Below are 25256 nucleotides of genomic sequence, written 5' to 3'. Positions count from 1 at the left end.
AGTCCGAAGACTGAATTACGTGTATAATATACAAGAAACAAAATCCATAGTTAAAATAGTTTGAAAATCTTAATAATAAAAATATACAAATTTAATAAAAACGTTTCACTTAGGGTAATCTTGTGTTAAGAAAATATACATACTTAAACATATATATTTACATCCTTAGGCTATGGCTAACAACAAAAGATTTTTTAAGATGATCAGTCTTGCAAACATGGGTGCAAGTGCTACGATGACCTTGGAACCTGTCGTAGACTTCATTACAGCAACCTCTAGGAATCGACTATAGTAATCGACCACCACCAAAATACTCTCTCCTGTGGGTAGGGGTCCTAGTAGATCTGCTCCACAGTCCTGCAAAGGGGCACTTGGAGGAAAAACGCGAAAGTTGTGGCGGGACGCCTCTAGTGCCAGGGACCCTCGTCTAGGTTAATGACGTCACAAAAAAGGAGTGCCTCCTTTTCTAGCTTCCACTTTCAGTTTCAACTGTCTCCGTATGTAGAAATGAATCACCATCGACGCAGGGTAGTTTTCTCTGTTTTCAACCTCTATTACTAACTGGGTACGCCTGTGTGGCCTTGCAGGAATACGTGTGAGTACTTTTCAGAATTTACATGTAAGACTTATGCTGATCATCCACCGCTTTTTACAATATTCTGCTACGCCAACAAATCTTCTCGCTTGAGTAAACTAAGGGCCTGATTACATGAGCCGAGCTGGCCCGGTTAGCCGGGCTGATTTCTTTTGTTTTCACGCTTTGGCGAACACCAAAACAAAAGAAATCAGCCCGGCTAACAGGGCCAGCCCGGCTCATGTAATCAGGCCCTAAGTTCGCTTAGCCGGCTACCACTCCTGAGATTATTAAGCAAATGACGGCACCATAGCACAGCTCTGAAACGCTGCTTACGATGATTTCTGTTTAAAATTCGCTATGACAGCTACACCTTTGACTACTCGTAATTGACGCTTTGGCTGTTAGTATCAGAAATGGTAGGAACAAAACTATAGGCTTCAGCACTCTTATGATAACCGACTTATTATCAAAACGAGTTCTTCATGGCGTGAGTTCGTGTCGCCGTTTCCAATGGACATCGTTAAAAGCATGATTTGCAGAGAGAGAAGTTTCTACCGCGTCACAGACAAAGCGTACTATCGCTTTTACTACTGAGTGATAATTTGTCAATCAGAATGATCAGCCGTCGTCAGCTCATTGCTGTCTAAGTAGTGGTGTCCTGAAATCCAATCATTTCGCTATCTTGTCGGGGAGACGAAATTATTTAGCGTATTGGTGTCATATCCAAGAAACTGTTGATCTTCAACGCCTTCAAAGAGCTCTAAAAATTCTGACTGAGCTTCTTCTAATGTTGTAGCTTCTAATGTTTTCAAGTAAACGTAACGAAGCAACTGAGCTGAGAGCAATACGTTTCTCAACCACTGCGCTTACCGAATTCGTTTAACAGCAAACAAGAAATGAGAAAGCAAAGCTTTTAAAGAAGTATGTAACGATTAACGATAGCTGTTCATGTGGAGTATTTCTTACAGAAAGGTGGTGACATCACCACCTTAAGAATTAATACCGTTCTTTGACGATGTCGAAAAGTACACCAGTTGACGAAGCTGCCTTTTTAAATATGTAAATTTTCCGGCGTTGCTCACACCACGCTCGACTGAAGAAGCGGCGAACGAACTCATGCGTGAGTTTCATCGTAATATCTGAACATAACAACCTGCATGGTAATAGTTTGGAAGAAGGGTTTTTTTCCTTCATTTCAATTCGACATTGGTGGATCGTTTCTTTTTTCATTTGTCAAGGGTGGACTGATTACAATAGGCAAACGTAGATTATTCATCAAGGGTAAGACTGAATGAATCGCTTGATGCACAAACTCTGGTAAATTAAGGCCTGGGTTAATAGTCAACTGGGACCCCCAGCGTGGTTCTAAGCAGCCCCACGACACGCGCGTGAAGTTTGTAATTTGAGGAGATTAATTAATATAGAAACCAACACGTACTTCGCGTGTGCGAAGGGATGAATACATGTTCGTAATTTCTTTCTTCCTTCCATCCATATAATTTAAAAACCTGATATTCTAAGGGTTGAAAGCCCTGAAAAATGAACTCTGTAAAGCTCAGTCAGAATCTGTAAGCTTAAATACACCGAGGAAACAAGTTTAACGAAACATCTTTTAAGTCTGCTTTTAAGTCGAGGTAAGATTACAATATTTGTCGCACAGCTTTATTAACTACGTAACGATGAAAATGTTTGCCGCCCGGATTGTGGATGGTCATAGGGTTTGTCCGGGTCATGGTAAGCCCAGAGAGATTTTAACAATTAGTTTTCGAGACCTGCGTGAAAATTATGTCTTGTCGGTCATAAGAAAGTCACGGGAAATGACAACTAAGATTTGTACATGCATCGGCACACAGGTCGAAGCTGAAACAAATTTTAAAAAGGCAAAACCTAATCTGTGCAGTTTGAACTGCTTGCATATTGTCTAAAGTACCCTAAAACTGAGGACAGTTTTACTATTTGAAAATATAAGGTCATGGGAAAGGTCATCACCCGTGTTTTGCTCGGTGTGGGTTTCCCACACCTCAGAATTGCACAGTTAATAATATTGTACCGTTTGCATCTACATCTGTTGCTATAATTTTTATTCCGAAAGTTTTTTCTTCACTGGCACAATTGAACAACTAAATCAGGGGTCTTTTTATAAATTTTACAAGGTAGGATGCGCCTGTCGCTATTTTACACAAACTGCCCGAGGTGTTACAGCTTTTAATTTGTGATAAACAAAAGCTAAATTTAGCAATAAAGGTGTTTTCTTTAATTGAACGTGTTCATATTAAGTGACAAGCTGTAATTCCTCAACGTTGTGGTTGTTCCTTCTTTCCCGGGTTGTCACTGTTTCAAGCGTTTGAAGTACTGAATTGTCAACAAGAATAATAATTTCTCTGGCTATAGTTTCTGCTATTCAAAGTTTTCTTTTGGTGCTTGTGGTATGGGATGGTGGTTAACTAAAAAATCCCAGTTGTATCTACCAGAATTTCCTTTGCAGTAATTCACAACGCACATGAGGCCGTCTCCCTCTGGCATTAGGGAGTTTGCCCAAATATTCCTTCACTTTATTTTAAGCATTTTGTACATGCTCAAAAGAGCTAAAAATATTATTGCACTATAAAAATGTACTATAAATTACAAACATTATTGTTAATCTAGATTCATGTTACGTGGCCTTCTAATTTTTCAACTCAGTCTCCAGTTCACCCACTCCTCTCTGATTTGGCATAGTTTTGAAATAATTGATGAATTATAAAAAAAAAGCACATATATACATATATCTAATACATAAAACATCCACACTCTGTGAGATAAATCTTAGTCAAAGGAGGGTAAAAACTAGTAGCTAAGGTAGCTCTCTGGTAAAAATCCCGTTGAAACTGTTTTGAATACATATGGTTAGGATAATGCCTGATCTTTTAATGCAATTCACTTTCCAATGCAAAGGAGGCTTGTTTGTTTAGTCACCATTCAAACTACCAAAGTACTGAATGGCAAAATGTGCCATTTTGCCAGCTGCCAACTTACGATGCGCCATCGAGAAAGCTCTCAGTACTTTGAGGAATTCAGTGACTGGAAAGAGGATTAATCGAGCTAGACACTAGTTTATTCAACATACATATATCTAATACATAAAGTTGTTAAAACCCGGCGGTTTGCTAGACCTTATCGCATCCAAGATCCCGCTAAGAACAGATATCTTACAGCTATTCCTCGAGAGCCTACCAAATCATCTACCGATTGCTTGGAGTTTGCCGTTCCCAAGTGTATGTTCATCAATATTTGCAGTCTCTCAAAAACTAAGAACAGAGTGCGTGCGGCGGTTGGACTTGAGGCTGACTTACGATCTAAAGATATTGATGTTTGTGTCGTATCGGAAACACACCTCAAACCGGCACAACCGGATGCGATTGTAAATATTGAGAACTATTCCATCTTTCGTAGAGACAGAAATTGGAATGGCAGAGATATGCGCAATAAGGGTGGGATTGCTATATACATCAGGAACAATCTTGCAGTAGAGGATGTTTACCGCTCTAGTCTTTATGAATTAATTTGTATAACTCTGCGACTTCCCAAGGGACATCGATTTGTAATATGTGGAGTTTATCATCCTCCAAAATTTAATTATGCAGAGATCGATCTAATGAATCATCTTGTAAATACCGTGGATAATATACTAGACAAACATCCACAAACAGTTGTGTTGTGCGGTGGCGATGTCAACAAACTGGATATCAAACGCTTCGAAGAAATGTCTGGTTGGAATGCTCTGGTTAATTTCCCCACCAGAGGGAATTCTTGTTTGGACAACTGTTTCACGAACCGCACGCATCTCTTTTCAAAGTGCTATCCCTTTCACATGCTCTCCAAGACGGATCACATGGGAGTTATTTTACCACCCGGTATAAAGCTTCCACCTATCCGCCGTAAAGTATATGTGCGTGACCAAAGGGCTCATAGAAAGCGTGATCTGTATATCGCGTTAGCGAAGGAAAACTAGGATGATATGATACAGGAAACTGATGTCGATGAAGTGGTTGGTAGGCTCGAAAATACCATCCTACGGCACCTGGATAGCTGCATGCCTCTGAAAACGGTGCGCATGTCTTCAAGAGACCCGGGCTGGATGACTCCGCTCGTTCGATCGATGATACGTGCCAAATCACGCATATCACTCAGTAATCAAGACCGTCTTAAAGTTATGAATAAAAGGATCTCTGAAGTGATTTTCAGAAACAGAAGGGACTTTATCGCCTCTATTGGAACTCGGGATTGGTGGAAAAAAGTGGATAAAACATCTCAGCGCCGCAAGCCGGTGATTTCTCTATCTCTTGGCCACTACGAACTCAACGCGTTAAATGACTACTTTGGTGACCTATGTACTGACCATGCCTACAGAAAGCCAACACCTCTGGAGATTAGTGAAGATCAGGAAGTCCCAGAAATCTCAGAGCGACAAGTCCTGAATTCTCTTATGCGTATAAAGAAAACAGCAACCGGACCAGATGGCATCCCGTATACTATATGGAAAGACCACGCCGAGCTATTCGTTCCAGTGATCACCAGGATTTGGAATCTGTCTCTTAGAACACACGCCTGGCCTGTCTCTTGGAAAAAGTCAGACCTGTACCCCTTGCCGAAGGTTGATATGCCTAAGGGAATATCAGACTTCCGCGGAATAAATGTGACACCTGTCATCGCAAGGTGCTTTGAGAAAGCTGTCTTAGGAACACACGCAAGGGAGACCTTCGATGAACATTCTGGGATCTCACAGTTTGCATACATAGAAGGAGGGAGCTGTACCAATGCTCTACTGACTATCCAACATACTGTCAATCAATATCTTGATATCCCAGAGTGCAAAGCGGTACGCCTATTCGCTATGGATTTCAGCAAGGCTTTTGATAGTGTGAAACACGATCTCCTATCACACAAACTGAAGCAACTCCCCCTAAATCCTTTTATAGTTAACTGGTATCTAAGCTTTTTGGAAGACAGGCAGCAGAGAGTCATTAGAAATGGGTTTATTGGAAAATGGAAAAGTGTCAACAAAGGTACCACCCAAGGAAGTGTCAGCGGGCCGCACTTGTTCAATGTCTTTCTCAGTGATTTAGAGATACACTTGGACAATAAGAGCGTGCTGGTAAAATATGCAGATGATACAACCATTATGTCGCCTGTGATAGGTGATAATGACAATTCTATCGCACTGATTAATCAGTTTTCCCAGTGGTCTAGAAGTAATGGTATGTGTAGCAATCCATCTAAGTGCAAGGAAATCATTTTCCGCAAGAAAGGTTGTACAAGAGAGTTTCCGATGGTGTCTGGAATACCACAGACAAAAGAGCTTACTATTTTAGGGGTAACATTTCAGGAAGACAGTAGGTTCATAACACATATTCGGGAAAAACTAATCAAAGCAAACAAGTGCCTGTTCATTTTAAGATCTTTAAGGAAAGAAGGGTACAATCAGGCCGAAATAGACCATCTGTTTCTAAATCTGGTTCTACCAAATATATTATACGGGCTGTCCGTATTTGGCGCTGTAAATTCCGAATTAACAACAATCCAATGTTTCTTAGATCGATGTTATAAGCGCAAGTATACATCCGAGCACATTAATGTTTATGAATTGTTAGTTCAACAGGACACACGTATCTTCAAGAATGTTTTTAATAATACAATACACCCTTTAAGAGCTATAATGCCAAAAAAGAAATCAACCAAGTACAATCTGAGGAAAGAGACAAGTCACCATCCTAAAATAAACACTGATAGGTTCAAAAACACGTTTGTCAATCGCTTAATTTTTAAACATAATCTAGTCTTATATTTTTTATCTTGATTTTCTCTGTAATTTATATATATACCTTCTTTTAATGTTGTAACATAGGATATGTGATTATTTATCTTATGACTTAATAAAGATTCAATTCAATTCAATTCAATTCAAACACTTGAAAGTAAAAAAAGATATGAACAGTTTCAAAAGGATTGTAGTAATAGAAACAAGAATCATGATATCTGACATTTTAATTTTGTTTGAAGCTGCTCTGTGATTTGACATAATTGTAGCCTAGACTTGGGTTCATTGTGCATGCATTTTTCTCCTAGTGTGCAAAGAAAATCACAAGCAATTTTTCCTCCAATAGTACAAATAATTCTCCCAAAGGAGTAGACATCACTAGAAAATGAAGGGGGACTAGCTCCAGTTATAATCTCTGGAGCAATATGGCCATGTCTCCTTTTATAATGCTCTTGTTCTTCTAGAGAGAGATGTTTTGTGAGAGAACTAGTCACTGCTATAGCTGTACACTTGCCAAAATCAATCAAGATTGTGCGATACTCGTGGTTAAGATATGAAACTAGGACATTATCAGTCTTTATATCTCTGTGAATAAAGCCTTTACTATGGAGATAGGAAATTGCATTGGCAAGCTGAAGGACAAGGGTCAGCCAAATATCCAACGATAGACCCCAATTGGTATTTTGCAGCAAGGAATGCATTGTGTATGGCCTATCAGAAACATTGTAAAAAGAGGATACTAGAACATATAGCTTTGATACAGTACATATTCCAAGGAGAAGAGGGAAATTGAAATGTTTTAGGTGTGACATAACTTTTGCCTCCTTTTTTACTTCTCCTACTTTACTGCAACAGGAATTCCCCTATAGAACATTTTCTTACAGCTTCCAAAGACACCAGGGCCAAGATGAATTGCAACTTGACTGCCACATTCATCTTTTGGGTGCTCCAAAAGGTTACGGTCAATTTCCAGTAAGGAATCACAAGACGGGTTTTAAATCACCTACAATTTAACCGAAAAATTCAAGTAAATTTACTATTAATATCTTAACTTGAACTGACTGTTGTGTGGCATGTCAGTAATTGTCTATACCTGTAATCACCAAATTACAAAATTGAATATGTACCTTTCTTTGCGTCTTCAAGTGCCTAGAAATCGACCTATCAGTTTTCCTGGAAGCCTCTTTGTCTTCTCGCTTGTGCATGGACCGCAAACGGTCATAATAATTTCGTGACATGCACTCGTATACCTGTCGCTGCCTCGCGAGACGATCCTTTTCTTTTTGTGATTCCAACACAAGTGTTCTACCCTTCTCGAGGCTTCTTTGCTGTCGGTTTCGTTTTTTCCTCTCCCTGTGCATGTTTCGTTTTTCTTCAGTTGTGTTTTCACGACTTTTTTTTCCCATCATGACGATTACACAAATTGCCGCGCTCAATCTAAATATTGGCGGGAGGAAATTTTTTGTCGAGATCAATATCGTTCCCAGTGCCCGAGAGGCAGACAGTCCAGAAAAGGAAACAAGTTATTTAGCCCACAATGTCATTTTTGGTTTCTCCAGCGGTATTTCCGAGAAAAGACCGAACGAGATAAGCGTGGATCATTACAGTAATATCTTATTTTAAGGTCAGAAACAAGCTTCTTTCAAGGCCAAGAGAAAAGGTATGGTTCAAAGTATAAATTTATTACTAATGGCTTGATGAGGCTGCCACAAACCTTTAAGTTAACATGTTTGTTATTGTTTATTGACAATGCAACCTCAATAACATGAATTATTATGTATCAGACGGTCCAAAACAAGACTTGTGTACATTTCTCAATAATTATTTACAACCCAGGGCATCCATTTTCCATTCATTGAACAATCTATTTGCATACTTGATTTTTTTCTTTAGCTCCTTTGGTGTTGCATTGTTGTTTATATCTTCAGGTAATGCCAGCAAACAATTGTGAGTCACAAAGAAATCTTTCTCCCATTCCTCAAATTTTTTCTTGCGTTTGCGTTGTTCAGCCAAGACTTTTGATTGTACTAAAGAAAGTTTTGTTTGGTAGTCATTTGCTAGCACTATGTTGTTTGGTTTGCTCTTGTGAAGTCTCCTTGCTTGATCTAGTTTTTGAACCTCTGGTGTGGTGCCAACTACAACTGATATGGCTTTACAAAGCTTGGTCTGAAGTAAGCTGGTATCTTTCTCTTTTTCCTGTGTTACAAAGAGGGATAGACAAGAAATAGTAATTTGCAACAGACCACTTATATTAGTTGTTATTACTACTTGATTATCTAAACAGGATCAGTTAAACAGACACGATTTAGAACTTTATTATTATTATTGTTACTGTTCTCTTTTACTACTATTATCATAACCAGTCTTTGTTTGTCTATACTGTTACAGTAACATGTATAATGTACCTTTTGATTTCCAGTTAAATCTGTCCTTTTCTTTTGACTGTCAGAACTACCACCTGATATGGCATTTAAGTCCACTGTCTGAAGAGCCCTAATGCTGTTCCCTACAAATAAGAAAGTGATACATTGTACATGATAAGTGGAACATGGAAAATATTGAGTTGGCACTACTTGAACATGGTCAACAAAATAGTAACAAATTCTCCAAGTCAGCCAAGTTGTGTTTCATTGTAGTTTCTTTCTTGTAAGTGAGTTATTATGATTATTATTGTGCCTCATAGTCATCCCCTCAGTTTTAAAATCAGTGTAGCAGACTTTTCATATATTATCTACCTGGTACTCTTGTGTCACCGTATATTGTAAGTTCATTGTTTTCAAATATCCTGATAGTAATAATCCATATTGTCACAATACATGTAAAGTAATATCTTTTATCAGCCTGAGGGTAACAGTAGACAGTGAATCACCTACCTGAGGTTTTGATGACTTCTTCATCATTTGTGACGCACACTCCTTCCAAGAGGGTGTCATCTTCCAAGTCTAGACCTTCCTCTCCACCGATAAGCCTCAGGCATACTGCTTCTCCTTGGTCACAGTTTGCTTCTTGATGGTCATCATTGGTAACATATAGAACTGTGCTTGCATTTTCAGATGTTGATGAGCTGTCATTAGCTTGCAGGGCATTTCTTTTTGTTCTGACGGATTCTGTGGTCTTAAAGATGTAAATTCTGTGAACAGAGGGCCATTCAAATAATCAGTGTAAATTTGCTCTACATTGCCATCTTGATCTTCAGTGCGAATTAAGTGTGCTGGAATGATTACTTCTGTTTCTACGCATTCATGCCAACACTTCCTCCAATATTCTTCATTCTTGAAGTTGGTTGACCTGAAGTGGTGCAGCTTGGGACCCTCCTCTCGGAACTCAGGTTCACTGTAGGCATCAAAAAAACTCAACAAACTCATCATCTTGACACCACCACACATCCTCTTCTGGCAACAGAAAATCACTAATTCTTTCTAAGTGTGCCTGCCATGATCGTGAACGTTTCTTAATGAGTTTCTTTGGAATTCTTGTGTTGCTTTGCAGTGGAAGTGAATGTGCCAAATGAGAAACTTGTGATTCTTGTTTTTCAACACAGTTTTCTGATCTTCCTAATTTTTCTTCAGCCTGTAAGCGAATGAATATGTTGCTGATGATGTGGCCAGGGCGATAGCATGATGTGTTGTTAGTAATTGATTTGACTGTGTTGAAAGTTCTCTCTTCTTCTTTAGCATTTGAAGAGCATCCTGAGATGATTCTTAGTTGCATTGGGGCATGGGATGTTAGGTCATGTAGGTAAGTGCCATAAAACTTTCGTTTAGTCATTTTCTGAGTGTTAAAGCGGACTATTTCTTGACAAAGAGTATGGTGGTACCAGCTGGAGTTATGGAAACGGAGAATTAAACGTGGGGATCTGTATTTGTCTTGCTTGTAAAGGATGTCGTGGATGTCAACCATTGTGTCGAGGAGATGTTGCTCTCTAGGGCTGGCTGTTCCTCTCACATAGCAAGAGGTTGTTATTAAAGAAAATTGGTAATCCACGGCCGGCTTTGTTTCTTTCTTCCCTGTAGTTAATCCAACTGCTTCTAATTTTTTTCTACATGACTCATCCTCTATATGCACTGGTAGCTCTGTCAATAAATTTTCAATGTGATGTGAAATGTCATGCATGGGTTCACATGGAAGTACCTCATAACTTCCAAGGTTCAAGGATTCAAGGGTGGTATTGGGGTTGTTATAAAGAAGTGCTGGCACTCTGCACACACCATGGAGACTCTCATCCAAGAGAAGTTGTAATTCGTTCTTAGTCTTCCCCTCATAAATTCCTCTCCCTCCTAGTTCCAATTCCAGTTCTGATTTTTGCAGACTGCTAAATGGCTTTGGCTTCAGAAGGAGAGAGTTCCTCTTTCCTATGGGCCCTTTCATTACAATCTCCTGTCTATCATGTAGTGAGATGGTTTGGCATCTGAAGCTGTGGTCTAGCTCATTCACTCTATCTGCAGTTACTCCACAACCAGAGCAGTAATAATGCCCTCCCTTCTGCTGCCCACTTTGAAACTGCCGAGATAGAGAATCACCATTAAAGAATCTTATGATATCTTTTATTTCAATCCCATCTGTGGTCAACAGATTTCTTTGAAGATGTTTTAGACAGCAAAGACGTGTCTCTACATAGGCCAGTTTCTCTACATCACAGCTTCTACTTCTTGCTACAATATAGACATGAGGTTTCTCAACTTCTTTCTAGACATTGGCAACTTTTCCTGATGCTTTCTTGTATTCATCGGTCATGTAGATGGCAGGATCATAAAGGCAGTTAACTGTGAAAATGATGTGGCCAGTGTTTGCAAGTGTGGAGTGGTCATGCCTCATCTGAAGGTGTCGTGTGGTTGACAATTCTTGTAGTTGTTTCCTCATTTTGATGAGTTCATCATCCTGGTTATATTCATTCAATTGCTTTAGCTGTTTGATGACCTCTTCCCTGGGCATTTCTGAGTAGTGCTGGTTTTGTTTGACTTTCATGTATTTCTCATGCATCTTCAGTGTTTTCCTTCTAATTTCCTCTAGAGGTTGCTTCCTTCCTTGCACAGTGAATTTGATGGTCTGAATGTTGCCTTCTGCATTGATGATCAGTTTTTCATACTAGGAACAACAAAGCATTATTTTTTATTAACAGAAAAGTTTAATAATAAAATAGCATAATTTTATTGGTATATATAGCAAATGTGTTGCATTTACTTCATTGGATTTCTTACTGTTTTTATTTACATACATTGTTATAAAGGGAGTAAGTGAAAGAATTGTTTTATTTTTAGAAAACTTTTAAAAGACATCTCAAGTAGGCATGGAACATGGACTCAGAAGGTAATCCCTGTTTTCACTGATCATTGACAGTAATTAAATATTACACAGTCTAAATTCCTGGGTTGTGATCCTTTTGTTTGGCACCAGAAATCAAGAGCTCTGGTCAAAACTATTATGTTGCAGCTTGTACAGACACTAGTTTCCCATCATGGTTTTTGTGTTTTGTTAGTTTAACCAGTCAAGCAGATTTAAAAAAGAAATTGATTTCTTCCAGACCCTATATGTTCATAGTGCTGAAAAAAAAAAGATAGCAGCTCTGGGATCAATTATTTCAATATTTGGTTCAACTTGTGTTACCTCTCCAGGAACTATAAGCTAGCCAACTGTAAATTCTCCCTCCTGAATTTGAAGTTTCAGTTTCTCTTTTAAAGCATCATTTGTTTCTGGTGTGGGGATGGAAATTTCACCACCAAGTCCTTTTAATTTCTTTCTTCTGGGCCGTCGTTCAACTTCAGCAGCACGTTTAAATCTGTGTAGGTTAACACTTGGGAAATAAGCCATTCCTGAGCTATCTGGCCTCCATTTTTTGCAATTTCTCCCTTCCGGTTTGTTATTTTGTACCTTCTGCCAATTTCTGACCAATTAACCTTCACACCATCTGCATACCCTTCTACTTCAAATTTTAGACCATTCTTGTCCCATGTCATTGCATCAAAATTGCCAGCATGATGTTTTCTTTTGACAATTGAATCTTCATGTTCTGAACTGGTCACTTTTCTTTTAGTTGCAGCTTCTCTAGTCTCAAAGGAAGTATCAAGCCGATCCCGTTGCCTTGCAGCATATGATTGCCGCTCTCCAACACATCTGCAAATTTTTACAAATGAAACGCATTTTTAGGACATTTGCAATCTTCTTAGCTTAATAAATATTTAATTGAGCATTTTTGTGCTGTATGAAGTTTTGGTCTTTTCTACCCCATTTTTTATAGGTTGTTGAATTGTTGGTAACGACAGTTAATGGCAGATTGTTTTAGGTGATGATGCTCTGACTTAAAGTTAGATGGTTATTTGATATAAATTGCCTACTTGACAGATATATTCCCTACCAAACTGTACACAGTCAGTCACCCACTTTCAAAAAGTAGTTACCTCAAAAGGGAAGGTTTCTGCCATTCTTCTACTCTCTGTTTATATCTTCTATATGTGGCTCTCTTTTCTCTCTTGGCTTCAGCTGGGGATTTTCTTTTTTGAAGTTGGAGCTCTGGGAGGTTAGTCAAGGCCTCACCAAAAGATATACTACATACTTTTTGAAAGGTGACATCAATTTTATTGTACAAAGATCTTGCAATAGTTTTGACCTCCCCTGCCTAGCATGGCTTGATCTTCAATTCTTTTCCAGTGGTGAAAAATGGATTCTCTTTTGCTATTCCCTTAAACTGATTTGACTTGACTAGAAGTAAAGCTTGAATTTCGGCATAGCGATGATAGCATCCTTTGCAGTTTGCAAAGGAATGTTCACTCTTTTCCGTGAACGCCATTTTCTCCCAGTTATTTACACTAAATTTGTTCAAGTATTTTTCCTTTTCATCCTTTTTCCTTGGATTCCAGCCGCTAAACATAGCGCGTAGAGCGGGAATTTTCTTTTGAAACTTTAAGAAATCGATTGCAAAATCCTCGGCTCTGTCTTTGGAAGACCTCATTGTACCGTTTGTAACACTCTTGCATTGAACGCGCTTTAAATTTTGCCATTCCTTCCCGATAAAGCGTCTCGGTTGTTTTCCTTACGATTGTTAAGGCTGCTACTCGAGAAAAGCCACAGCTAGACGGGCAAATAAGGGTAGCAACCATGCTACTGTACTATTAAATATACTATCGAGCGAAAACTGTTTGCGAGCCAATTTGTCAGTCCGATAACTGAGTGTGAAGTTGGCACTATTTTTCTTGAGCGGTATATTATATGCACACAAATTATGAAAAGATCATGTTTCAGCGCTTTTTTATTTTAAAAGATAGCCTTTTACAGCAGTTTAATTCATCCCATGCCTTGTCGTTTCAGAAGAGTATAAAACAGGCACAAATACTCTCAGTTCCTCCCGTTCGGGGCGATGAATTAGTCTGAAAATCTAGGAAGCTAAATATTATTCATTTCCTACCAGTTCTTTTTAGAAAAAAATGAATTTTAGCCCACTGATTACAAGATTTGAAGCAATTCGCTTCAAGTAGGAAGATGGCTTCCCTGTCCACCATCTTGCATACCTCTGTATTTCCATAGCAACAGTAGCATCCGCTGTTTAGGTGAACCGTACATTCGGGAACAAATGGCGGCTAAAATCTTGCAGTGACTGACTTCGCGAAACCTCGTTGCAGGAGCATTTTAAATGAACCTTATACGCGTGTTTACTGATAAATACTTTCATCGAATCCCATTAAACGTGTTATGTACTGGATAAGCAACATTTGCGGAGGTAAGACAATTCTTGTAGTTCGACATTTGTCAGTACTGATTAAAAACAACCTTAATTTACATAGTCGTTTAAGGAGAAAGAAGAGACATCCTTGCCAGTACATTTTCGATTCTTCGTGTTATGTTTTATCTTCAGGGCGATTGTGGTACCTTAAGGTAACTGAAAAGTACTCCTGCAAGACAAGCAAATATATTGGCGGGAAAATGTTCATTAATGTATCACGTGATATGTCTCTGCCGACAGCTGGTGTGGGGAAAAATAGGAAAACATATTTCGCAACGATCTGACGCGCAAAAACTCACCTATCCGAACTGCTATTTTTTAAATATTATTTTTATTATTTTTGCCTATTTTTGATCTTCACCCAGGCCTTAATTTACCTGAGAAGGCATGAAACCAAATGTGTTCAAATTAGTTAGGACTTCCCAGTTTTTAGTCTTTCTTTGCTTAAAGTGGTTTGTAAAAGATAAAATCAAATTTGCATTGGACTTGGTATATTTCACGTCCAATCAATAGTACTCGACAATCAACGCAATGTATAGTGTACCAATTCGCAATGATTCTTTGTAAAACGTAGAAATGATTTTTGATGTGTTTATAATTTTCCTCATTTTTAGTTATGATTGATGTTTGAAACTAGTTACACGAAATGAAACCTGTTAAAACTTTCGTCAAAGTTCACCTATTTGGTTCTGGTGGTTTAGACAACTACCTTGACTTTTTGAAAGCGAGGTATTGTCTCCTTGATTGTAAACCAAAAATGTCGGCCTCGACGTTTTTTAAAATGGTTTCGGTTTGGAGCTCACGGCACAGATGAGTTGATGCGGAAAGACACCAACATTTCAAACCGGAATAATGATTTGTTTTTTAAATTATAGTGTGTGCGAATTGCATCAAGTTCTAACTAACGGGAAGTGTCGAGTTGCGCAAAATTGTATGACATGCATTTCTGATTATTAAAGTCATGGCGGGTTGCATTCTTCTGTGTGCTGGAATATTAGATTTATCGATTTGAAGATTAGATGCTGTAGCTTGGGCTGTTGGCCGCTAACTTTTGTGCGTTAAAAGGAGACTAAGTTTAAGTATGGATTCGATCAAGGTAAATTTGGCTTTCTTACCTGTAGTAAACTCTTTCTAAAATGTAAGTTATATAAAATTTTCAATCGGAAATAAGACTCATTGGGTTTTTCGCATACTCGTTAGTTGCGTGTTCTGCTCGATGGTTACCTTTTACAACAATTGTTCTTCTTCCAGAGGAGTCCGCTGAACTTTGTCCTGAGCCGGCATGAGTTTGTCCAAACATGAATCCATTAAAGATGATCAACTGCCTCCACCGGATGGGAAGATAAATGTAACAATCCTTGCATCAGAATGGGGATCAAGTAAAGGTGGACTATCCACGTTAAACAGAGAGTTAGCCATTCAGTTGGCTAAGTTTCCTGAAGTGAAAATTTCCTTCTTTGTGCCAAAATGCAGGGAACAGGACAAAAAAGTTGCGCTCAGCCACAACATCGAAATTGTTCAAGCAACAAGGCGGCCTGGGTACGACGAACTTGAATGGCTGAGCTTTCCACCAGATCAGCTCCAAATTGATGCCATTGTTGGTCATGGGGTGAAACTTGGGCATCAAGCTCAAGTTATTAGAGAATCTCACAAGTGCAAGTGGATTCAAGTTGTCCATACTGATCCGGAGGAGCTTGGAATGTTCAAAACCTATCAGAATCCCATTTCTACAGGCGAGAAAAAGCGAAAAACAGAAGTAGAACTCTGTGAGATGGCGGACACTATTGCGGGGGTTGGACCCAAGTTATGTGAGGCGTTTCGTAGATACCTCCGTTATTGCAAGAAAGATGAAAATATTCTCGAAATCACACCTGGCGTTTTTGATGAATTTTTGAATATTGAACACGTCGATAAAGATATGAAGCGATGTGGCATTCTAGTGTTTGGCCGTGGAGATGCTGAAGACTTTCAGTTGAAAGGTTTCGATATTGCAGGCAAAGCTGTTGCTGAGGTTGAAGAAGCTCGTCTTACTTTCGTCGGTGCTCCAAAAGGAAAGCACGAAGATATAGCAGAACGTTTTCTCAAATGCGGTGTGCCCGCTGATCGGCTGACTATAAGAAGCTTTGTGGAAAATCGAGAGAGTTTGAAACACTTGTTCTGCGAAATGGATCTAGTGCTCATGCCATCAAGGACTGAGGGATTTGGCTTAACTGGTCTGGAGGCCTTATCAGCTGGTCTCCCTGTACTTGTCAGCAAGAACTCAGGATTTGGAGAAGCCCTGAGTAAAGTACCATTTGGTGAATCGTGTGTGATTGACTCAGAAGATTCTAAGGTATGGGCTGACGAGATTAAGAAAGTCTGGAGAAAAAACAGGAAGAAGCGACTACAGGAAGTAGAATTACTCCGTTCCTCGTACGGCAAGATGTTCAGCTGGGCCACACAAAGTAAAGTCTTTGTCAACAAGATTATCGACATTTTTCAAGGTATGGATTACGGAGATAACAGTTAACTATCTTCTCCGAGTTGTTAAAGATGTCAGCAAACGCTTTTTTCCCTATTTTTACCTAGAGGGGGCTAACTCGATAACTCGTGGTTTTCTCAGAGTCTCCATGACGAACTATAGAACACTGTTACCTTTAAATTTTTACATATGTATCCTTTCCTGGTTGTATTTAAAACTTGAGTGCTGAATAAAGTAAAGTTGAAAGTTAAAGTTGAAGTTGAAAGTTGAAGTCGTGTAGTTATGACGGTAGATCAGGTGATTCTCTGAATACAAAAATAGTGGCGAGTGCCTGGTGGTTCTGATTATAAGTGAACGCAAAGACCGATTGGAATCGCTGAGTCAGTCTTTAACTGAACGAAAAAAAGTTGCAGTTGAACATGTGATCATTCAAATTGTTGTTTAGGGGGTTGAGGGAAAACTACAAAAGCAAACCTTTACTGCTGCTGTCTAGAGGATGATTCCAAGGGAGAGAGAGTAGATTTTCAAATTCTTCTTTAAGTATGAGAGAACCTGTCAATATTCTGCTATCAAGATAATTTCATGGTAATTAGTTTCTTGAAAAACTAGTACAGATGTCTAGAACCATGACTCGAGTGCTAATATGTATGTTCCAACCCTCACAGATAAACTGCCTTAAGAGAAGGCAGGTTTTGATTTAAGCAACTTAACCAAAATCATTGAATTAAACTATGCAATAAGTATTTTTTTTCTGTTTAGCAGATGCTTCTGTTTGTGAGGTGAGCGCAGCCCAACGTCAGCACCAATCATCAAGTTTATCTCTTTCCCAGGTTGCGCAAAAGGATGGTGATCAGCGGGCAGGTATTACACAGCTCTGCAGCTTAGATTCCTCTTTAAGCATGATAGATGTACCATGTATGACTTCAAAGTTGAAAACATTTCTGAAACTAGCGTCAGAGTAGAACACGCAATGAAATATTCAGAGCCTAGTACACCATAAAACTAAATTCCAAACGCCATGAGCATGAAAACAATATTTCGGAAGATTATTGAATATTCTTCGTTTAAGAGGTTGCCTTGCTGTGAAAAGTGTTGTATTCGATAATTTCTCTTAAATTCAGACATGACGAAAATATTCTTAAAAGAAGAATGATGGCAAAGTACAGGTAGAGGGTGGTCACATCTTTTTTTTTTCCAGCAACGAGCATCATTCCTGATCAGCAACGGTTGAATCCTAAACAACGAACACACAAGGAAATTGAACGTTTGGACCTGAAAAAAATTGCTGCGGCCAAAGGATTTATCATTTGTGACAATGCAGCATCTGGAAACTGTATGTTCCATGCATTGTCACAACAACTGAAACGCGTGAAAGGAATCAACATCTCACACGAAGAAATGCGGAAGGACTCAGTTCGGTTCCTCGAAAACTTCCCCAACCTGGTAAGATCTAGCTTACTCAGATGGTGATCATAGGTACTTAAGTGAAATGACCGCGTCATTTAAACTTACTCGTAAACTTCGGCAAGATATTAATGGAAATCTTTTGAGATGAAAAGAACACTAATGCATGGTTTATTATGAACCGCGTTTTTTCTTTCGGCTTTTTTATTACTATGATGACAACCAATGAATACATTAAGATCCACTGACTGATAGCTACTTGTTTGATATGCATATTTTTCTCTCATAAAGCCTGATGGAACAGAGCTGTTGAAGTTTGTCCATGGATATCCATCATGGTCCGATTATCTGAGAAGCATGGAAAAAGATGGCACTTGGGGTGATCACGTGATTCTTCATGCAGCAGCAAACGTCCTCAAGACTCGTATTCGTGTGATCAGCAGTCGTGGCAGTGACGTCATGATCAGTCCGAAGCATCCGGGTGTTAACAATACTAATCTACTTGTGGTTGGTCTCATTCATGAGATGCACTATGTAAGCCTTCAACCCAAGCAAGGTACGGGATAAAAATACTTTTGGCAGATCATCTACAGGTGTCTCTTGTCTCCAAATTTACTCTTCTTCTCTCTCTCCACGCCCTTGATTTTTCCACCTGTTTAATTTGCTAACCAGACACGATGGAAATGCAAATACAACCGTACCAAAATTTTTATATTTAAACAATGAACATGTTACACCTGTCATCGAGGGGATCAACTGACTAGCGTAGCTCATCGGTCCCCTTTATAGGAGTTTAAAGTACTGTAATTTTCTTCTTACAAGCCTTGGACTTATAGAACTTCGTAAGGGATTTTAGGAGGGCTTATACACGGAGGGGCTAATATCCGGGTGGGGCTCTTATAACCGGAATAAAAAAGCACTTCGAGACGAGCTATAGTACTGCTTATCAAAACTGAAAACGTCACAAAGAATCGAGTTCGTTTCAATACATTTGGAACCGAATTGAAAATAACAACACCAAGAAAGCTGGAACATAACAAAACAGAAGGTTAGACCTCCTCTTGAAGTTCATCTTTGCTGGCCTATGATTAAACTCTTTATGTCTATCTCACAATAGAGTCCCCATCTCACAAACCAAGATAGATGGGCTGGGTTTGTTTGAAGCAAATTAACGAAATCATCGAATTAAAATAGAATGTAATTTTATAACTTTTTTATTGAGCAGATGCTTCTGTTTGTGAGCTAAGAGCAGCCCAGCATCAACAGCAATCATCGGGTGTCTCTCTCTCCAAGCTTGCGCAAGAGGTGAAGCCCACAGGTTTTGATCAGCACGCAGGTATTACATAGCTCAACAGTATATGTTCCTCTTCTAACGTCATAATAAATTTACAATGTATAGCTTTCAAAGTTAAAAAGGCCTCCTTAAACTACTGTGAGAGTGGAAAACGTGAAATAATTGCTAAATATACCAGTAGAGCACGCATTGCATAGCCAAGTATAGCCAAAAACTAAATTGCAAAGATATGCCATGAACGTGATAGCGATATTTCAAAAAGATCAAAAAATTTCATTAATTTAAGATCGAGGTTGGCTTATTGTGACAGGTGAAGCAATCAAGAGTTTCTTTGAAATTTTGACATAGCCAAAACATTGCGAAGAAACCAATTAAAGTAAAGCTCAGGTAGAAGACTGTCATATCGGTTTTAATATCAAAGGCTTCTCCTTTTTCTTCCAGTGAAGAGAATCATCCATGATCTGCAACAATTGAATTCAAGGCAACAAACGCGCGAGGAAAGTGAACTATCACGGGATTTGCAGAAGAATATTGTAGATAAAGGATTTGTCATTTGTGACAATTCAGCATCTGGAAACTGTATATTCTTTGCATTGTCGCAACAACTGCAAAGCGTGAGAGAAATCAACATCTCACACAAGGAAATACGGAGGGACTTAGTTCAGTTCCTCGAAAACTTTCCTAAACTGGTAAGACCCCTGATCCTTGGTACTTAACTCAATGAGAATGTTTGAATGATTTGAGTTTACTGGCAACTTCGGCACGATATCACAGGAAATGTTTGTCAAATGAAAAGAACGCTCAAGGTTTACTTTAAATCATATTGCAAAACTCCTGTCTTTTTCTTTTCACCCAAATTGTATACTGTCCACACCTCTTAAAATATTCAGTGACCGATGGCGATTTTTAGTGGGGGAGCAGGATGGCGAAGTGGCGAAAGCACTCGCCTCCCACCACTGTGGCCTGGGTTCGATTCCCGGACCTGGCGTTTATCACATGTGGGTTTAGTTTATTGTTGGTTCTCGTCCTTGCTCCAAAGGTTTTTCTCCGGGTCCGAGGGTTTTCCACCCAGCGGAATGTCCATTGCTAAATTATTTATTATTTCTTTATTTCTTTATTTATTTATTTATTTATTTATTTATTATTTAGTACATTCTATTAATCTTCCAATTTTCCCCTTATCAAAGCCTGATGAAACAGAGCTGTTCAACTTTGTCCACGGATATCCATCATGGTCTGATTACCTGAGAAGCATGGAGAAAGATGGCACCTTGGGCGATCACGTGATCCTGTACGCCGCAGCAAATTTCTATAAGACCTGTATTCGTGTGATCAGCAGTCTTGGCTATGACTTTATGATTACTCCGAATTATCCCAGTGTTATCAAACCATATCCACTTGTGGCTGGTCACATTCACGAGGAGCACTTTGTAAGCCTTCGACTCAAACAAGGTATAGGATAAAATACTTTCAGCTGATGCTCTACAGGTGTTTCTAGCCTCAAAAATCACTCGATCTCTCTTTCCACTCCCTTGATTTTCCTACTTTAAAACATACTAACCGACATACTAGCGAGAAGTCATAAAAATCATTGAAGGTACCAAATTGACTGCTGAGTTCATAAGTCTCCACTATAAGAGCTATATATAAAGCAGGTTAAAGACAAAGCCCCGTCAGTATAGGGACAGGGAAGAAATAAGAAATCTTAATTATCAGGGAAATATTTAATTTTTTGAAGGGGCCATAAAGTCATGCTTTCAACCCTACAGTTGAAAAGTGCGAATATATATTTTAACAAGATTCAAAATGCTTAAAAAAAATTCTCAGTTTTGGAGTTAGATAGATATCTTTTTTATTAGTTATCTAATGTATTGATTGCAACTCTGATATACCAGAATTGTAGGTGTTAAGCTCTAAGGAGTCGACGAACAGATAAAAAAATTCAATTTTATGTTTAAAACTATTTCTATTGGCTCCACACACTTTTGGGAATTTTTACCAAAGGCAAGGTGTTTGTAACAGCAGCCATGCCTTTGACAAGCAGACCTTATTGGTACCAAAATGAAATGAGGATTTGTTTTAACGAATTAAAACTCAAAGGCGTAACATTCCTCACATGATAATTCGTTTCCACAGATATTGTAGAGACAATTGAAAGGGTTCGTGAGCTGTACAAAATACGTGAAGGACGACTCCTACCAGTCCCTTGGTGTGAGCATTTCAGTTTTAGTCTGAACGAAATTTTCACCAGGCTCAGAATTGTAGCTAAAGATAAAACTAGAGGAGAAATGAAGGACGATATTACTGACATGACTGCTATCTTTAAAACCCATGGAAATTGCGAAAAGCCACGGACTGTTTTGATCGAAGGAGACCCAGGTATGGGAAAAACAACCTACTGTCAGAAGCTGGCGTACGACTGGGCAACTTCACGAGAACGCTGGGACAACTCCTTCCCGATGATTTCTTTACTTTTACTGCTAAGGTGCCACGATATCAAATCTAACCTTTGGGAGGCTATCGATGAACAACTTCTTCCCGACGACATGGATGAAGAATGTAAAGAAAGTTTTTTCAAGTTCATTCGTGGTAATCAGTCCTGGATTTTGTTCGTTCTGGATGGTTTAGACGAAGCTGACCATGGTAAAATAAACATGTTTATCAATCTCGCTCAAAGTAAAAAACTCCCAAAATGCCTTTTTGTTTTCACATCTCGCCATGAATCTGGGATGAAAATGAGGAGCTACTGTAATAATCTGTGGGAGATTGTAGGATTCACAAGAGAAGACGCAGAACATTTTATTCACAAGTACTTTAAAAACATGGAACATTTAGCTGAAAGACTTCTTGGAGAGATTTGGAGAAGATCAGATTTATTCCAGCTGATATCAAATCCTCTCAACACTGCATTACTGTGCATTCTTTTTGAGGACTTTAAAGAAACTTTTCCAGAGAGCAGAACCCAATTATACATTGAAATCGTACGGTGTGTCTTGAGAAGATATGAAGAAAAGAACGGATTTTCCAGCGACAACGAAGACATAATTGAAGTTTACGAGGATGAACTCAGAAGCTTGGGACGTTTAGCGTTACAATCTCTTCTTAAGGGTGAGCTATATATCGAAGAAAACAACATAAATGGTGACGATTTCAAGGTTGTAGAAAAGTTTGGATTTCTGTCAGTCCAGTCTGGAGGTTGTAAGAGAAAGCCTTATTTTCGTTACGGCTTTTTGCACAAGAGCTTTCAAGAATTCTTCGCCGGTTTTCATCTTGCTTTTAAGAATCTTAGAGAAGAAGATGAGTCAGAAATCACAAACACAGATCAAAGATTTCAGGGGGAACTGCGGCAAGTGTTTTTGTACATGTGTGGAGTTGTTGTTGTTCAATGCGAGGAAAGTGCTAAGCGTCTTTTACGAAATGTTACTGATCATGTAAATGTGCTAGGTGCGAATTCGAAATTTGAAGAAGTTGAGGGAAACATAGAATTAGCATTTTCTTTAATAGAGGAATGTGTCGAAAGTAAGAAAAGCCTTCAGTCCCAGTTACTTCATTTGTTTGGGGCTCACCTGCAACTTAAGGCCTGTACCTCAGAAATGATTCCGCCGCCATTAGACTTTTTCTTGGAAAGTCTTTCATCCAATACCTTTTTGAATGAATTGAAATTAAGTCCATCGACACATACACTTGGTGAGGAAGACGTTGCTCTTATCTCTCGGGCCCTTTCAGTCAATACTACATTGACCAAGTTAGTCTTAGATGGTAATAATATTGGCGCGTCTGGTGCTGCTTCTCTCTCTCAGGCCCTTAATGTCAATACAACATTGACACAGTTGGCCTTATGTTGGAATAATATTGGCGCTTCTGGTGCTGCTTCTCTCTCTCAGGTTCTTTCAGTCAATACAACATTAAGCCAGTTGGACTTAGGTGGGAATAATATTGGTGATTCTGGTGCTGCTTCTCTCTCTCAGGCCCTTTCAGTCAATACAACATTAAGCCAGTTGGACTTAGGTGGGAATAATATTGGTGATTCTGGTGCTGCTTCTCTCTCTCAGGCTCTTTCAGTCAATACAACATTAAGCCAGTTGGACTTAGGTAGGAGTAATATTGGTGATTCTGGTGCTGCTTTTCTCTCTCAGGCTCTTATAGTCAATACAATATTAAGCCAGTTGGACTTAGGTGGGAATAATATTGGTGATTCTGGTGCTGCTTCTCTCTCTCAGGCCCTTACAGTCAATACAACATTGACACAGTTGGCCTTACGTTGGAATAATATTGGCGCTTCTGGTGCTGCTTCTCTCTCTCAGGCTCTTTCAGTCAATACAACATTAAACCAGTTGGACTTAGGTAAGAATAATATTGGCGATTCTGGTGCTGCTTCTCTCTCTCAGGCCCTTACAGTCAATACAACATTGACACAGTTGGCCTTACGTCGGAATAATATTGGCGCTTCTGGTGCTGCTTCTCTCTCTCAGGCTCTTTCAGTCAATACAACATTAAACCAATTGGACTTAGGTGGGAATAATATTGGTGATTCTGGTGCTGCTTCTCTCTCTCAGGCCCTTTCAGTCAATACAACATTAAGCCAGTTGGACTTAGGTGGGAATAATATTGGTGATTCTGGTGCTGCTTCTCTCTCTCAGGCTCTTTCAGTCAATACTGCATTAAACCAGTTGGGCTTAGGTGTGAATGATATTGGTGATTCTGGTGCTGCTTCTCTCTCTCAGGCCCTTTCAGTCAATACAACATTAAGCCAGTTGGACTTAGGTGGGAATATTATTGGTGATTCTGGTGCTGCTTCTCTCTCTCAGGCTCTTTCAGTCAATACTGCATTAAACCAGTTGGACTTAGGCGAGAGTAATATTGGTGATTCTGGTGCTGCTTCTCTCTCTCAGGCCCTTTCAGTCAATACAACATTAAGCCAGTTGGACTTACGTGGGAATAATATTGGTGATTCTGGTGCTGCTTCTCTCTCTCAGGCTCTTTCAGTCAATACAACATTGACACAGTTGGCCTTACGTTGGTATAATATTGGCGCTTCTGGTGCTGCTTCTCTCTCTCAGGCTCTTTCAGTCAATACAACATTAAACCAGTTAGCCTTACGTTGGAATAATATTGGTGATTCTGGTGCTGCTTCTCTCTCTCAGGCTCTTTCAGTCAATACAACATTAATAAATTTTACCCATTTTTAGTGGAGTCAAATGAGATTGGTGTTTCCGTTGCGTCGGTTTATTTTTCTCACGGGTATTTCCTTTATTGCTTTATCGCGGACCATTTTTAAATTGGATTGGGTATTGATGGAGTGTTTCTGGTGTTGCTTTCTTCGCAGACTCCTCTCAATTTTTGTTTTGTTTTTTCACGAGAGGAGATTTGAAAGAGTAAAACGCATCCATTTTAAAATAAGAACATTTCCTAAAGTTTTACCGCCGGAAATTAGGATGTAGATATAGGTTTTAAGAAGACTAATTTTTTTGTTCCCATGGTCGTTGGATACAAGCATAAGGATAGTGGATTGACCTAAGATATATAAAAAGAGACAAAGACAGAACCAATTTGCAAAAAAATGTCATAGAAAAAAAGCAAATACAAATAAGAAAAAAGCCAATAAGGAATGTGTCAGCGTTATAACATAACGAACATAGTAGACATCGTCTGATTGGTTAATTAAGTCTTCAAGCGGATACTTTATCATGTTATAAAGCCTGCATGCAACTAGTTATGTCACATAAGGAATAGAACACATTTTGTCCGGGTTCTATGAGGTGATAAAGCCACTTAGGAGGCCTGGAGACAACTGTCGCGGAAAAATGTGTAATATTGATTGAATGAAACTACGCACTGGCTAAATTTTCGGCAGCCAGACAACTTATAGAGAATTGCCATTGGAAATTATTTCAAACCTGTGGGAAGTATCAGATGTTGTTAAGAAATTTCAAGCGATTCCATATATTTGATTACACCGTTTGCTTGCTCCTATATGCCAATAAAATCAAGTTTGGCTTTTTCCTGTAT

The 25256-nt window shown here is 39.0% G+C and overlaps 1 protein-coding gene and 1 pseudogene across 2 annotated transcripts; one reads left to right on the top strand and one right to left on the bottom strand.

Moving 5' to 3' along the window:
* The first annotated feature begins 472 nt into the window (after positions 1 to 472).
* LOC148734611 (uncharacterized) lies at positions 473 to 25247 on the top strand. 2 transcript variants are annotated; one of them, XM_088755356.1, is made up of 9 exons: positions 473 to 595; positions 15340 to 16571; positions 17309 to 17410; positions 17748 to 17992; positions 18245 to 18509; positions 19179 to 19289; positions 19689 to 19936; positions 20435 to 20699; positions 21384 to 25247. In XM_088755356.1, the coding sequence occupies exons 2-9, from the start codon at positions 15371 to 15373 to the stop codon at positions 24434 to 24436; spliced, it is 5490 nt and encodes a 1829-aa protein (XP_088611482.1). In that variant the 5' UTR covers positions 473 to 595; positions 15340 to 15370; the 3' UTR covers positions 24437 to 25247. The 2 variants fall into 2 exon arrangements, with proteins under 2 accessions (XP_088611482.1, XP_088611483.1); XM_088755357.1 differs by having other exon boundaries at positions 479 to 595; positions 15342 to 16571; positions 17312 to 17410.
* LOC148734612 (uncharacterized) lies at positions 12401 to 13622 on the bottom strand (annotated as a pseudogene).
* Positions 25248 to 25256: the final 9 nt, after the last annotated feature.

The sequence above is a fragment of the Stylophora pistillata genome, chromosome 3, assembly GCF_964205215.1.
Source record: "Stylophora pistillata chromosome 3, jaStyPist1.2, whole genome shotgun sequence".
Lineage (NCBI taxonomy): Eukaryota > Metazoa > Cnidaria > Anthozoa > Scleractinia > Pocilloporidae > Stylophora > Stylophora pistillata.
The sequence above is the reverse complement of the archived record's forward strand: the minus strand, read 5'-3'. Positions and strand labels throughout refer to the sequence as shown.

Coding starts and splice junctions, on each gene's coding strand:
- LOC148734611 (XM_088755356.1), top strand. CDS start 15,371: ATGAGTTTGTCCAAACATGAATCCATTAAAGATGATCAACTGCCTCCA. Junction 17,411..17,747: donor GGATGGTGATCAGCGGGCAG/GTATTACACAGC, acceptor TTTTTTTTCCAG/CAACGAGCATCATTCCTGAT. Junction 17,993..18,244: donor TCGAAAACTTCCCCAACCTG/GTAAGATCTAGC, acceptor TCTCTCATAAAG/CCTGATGGAACAGAGCTGTT.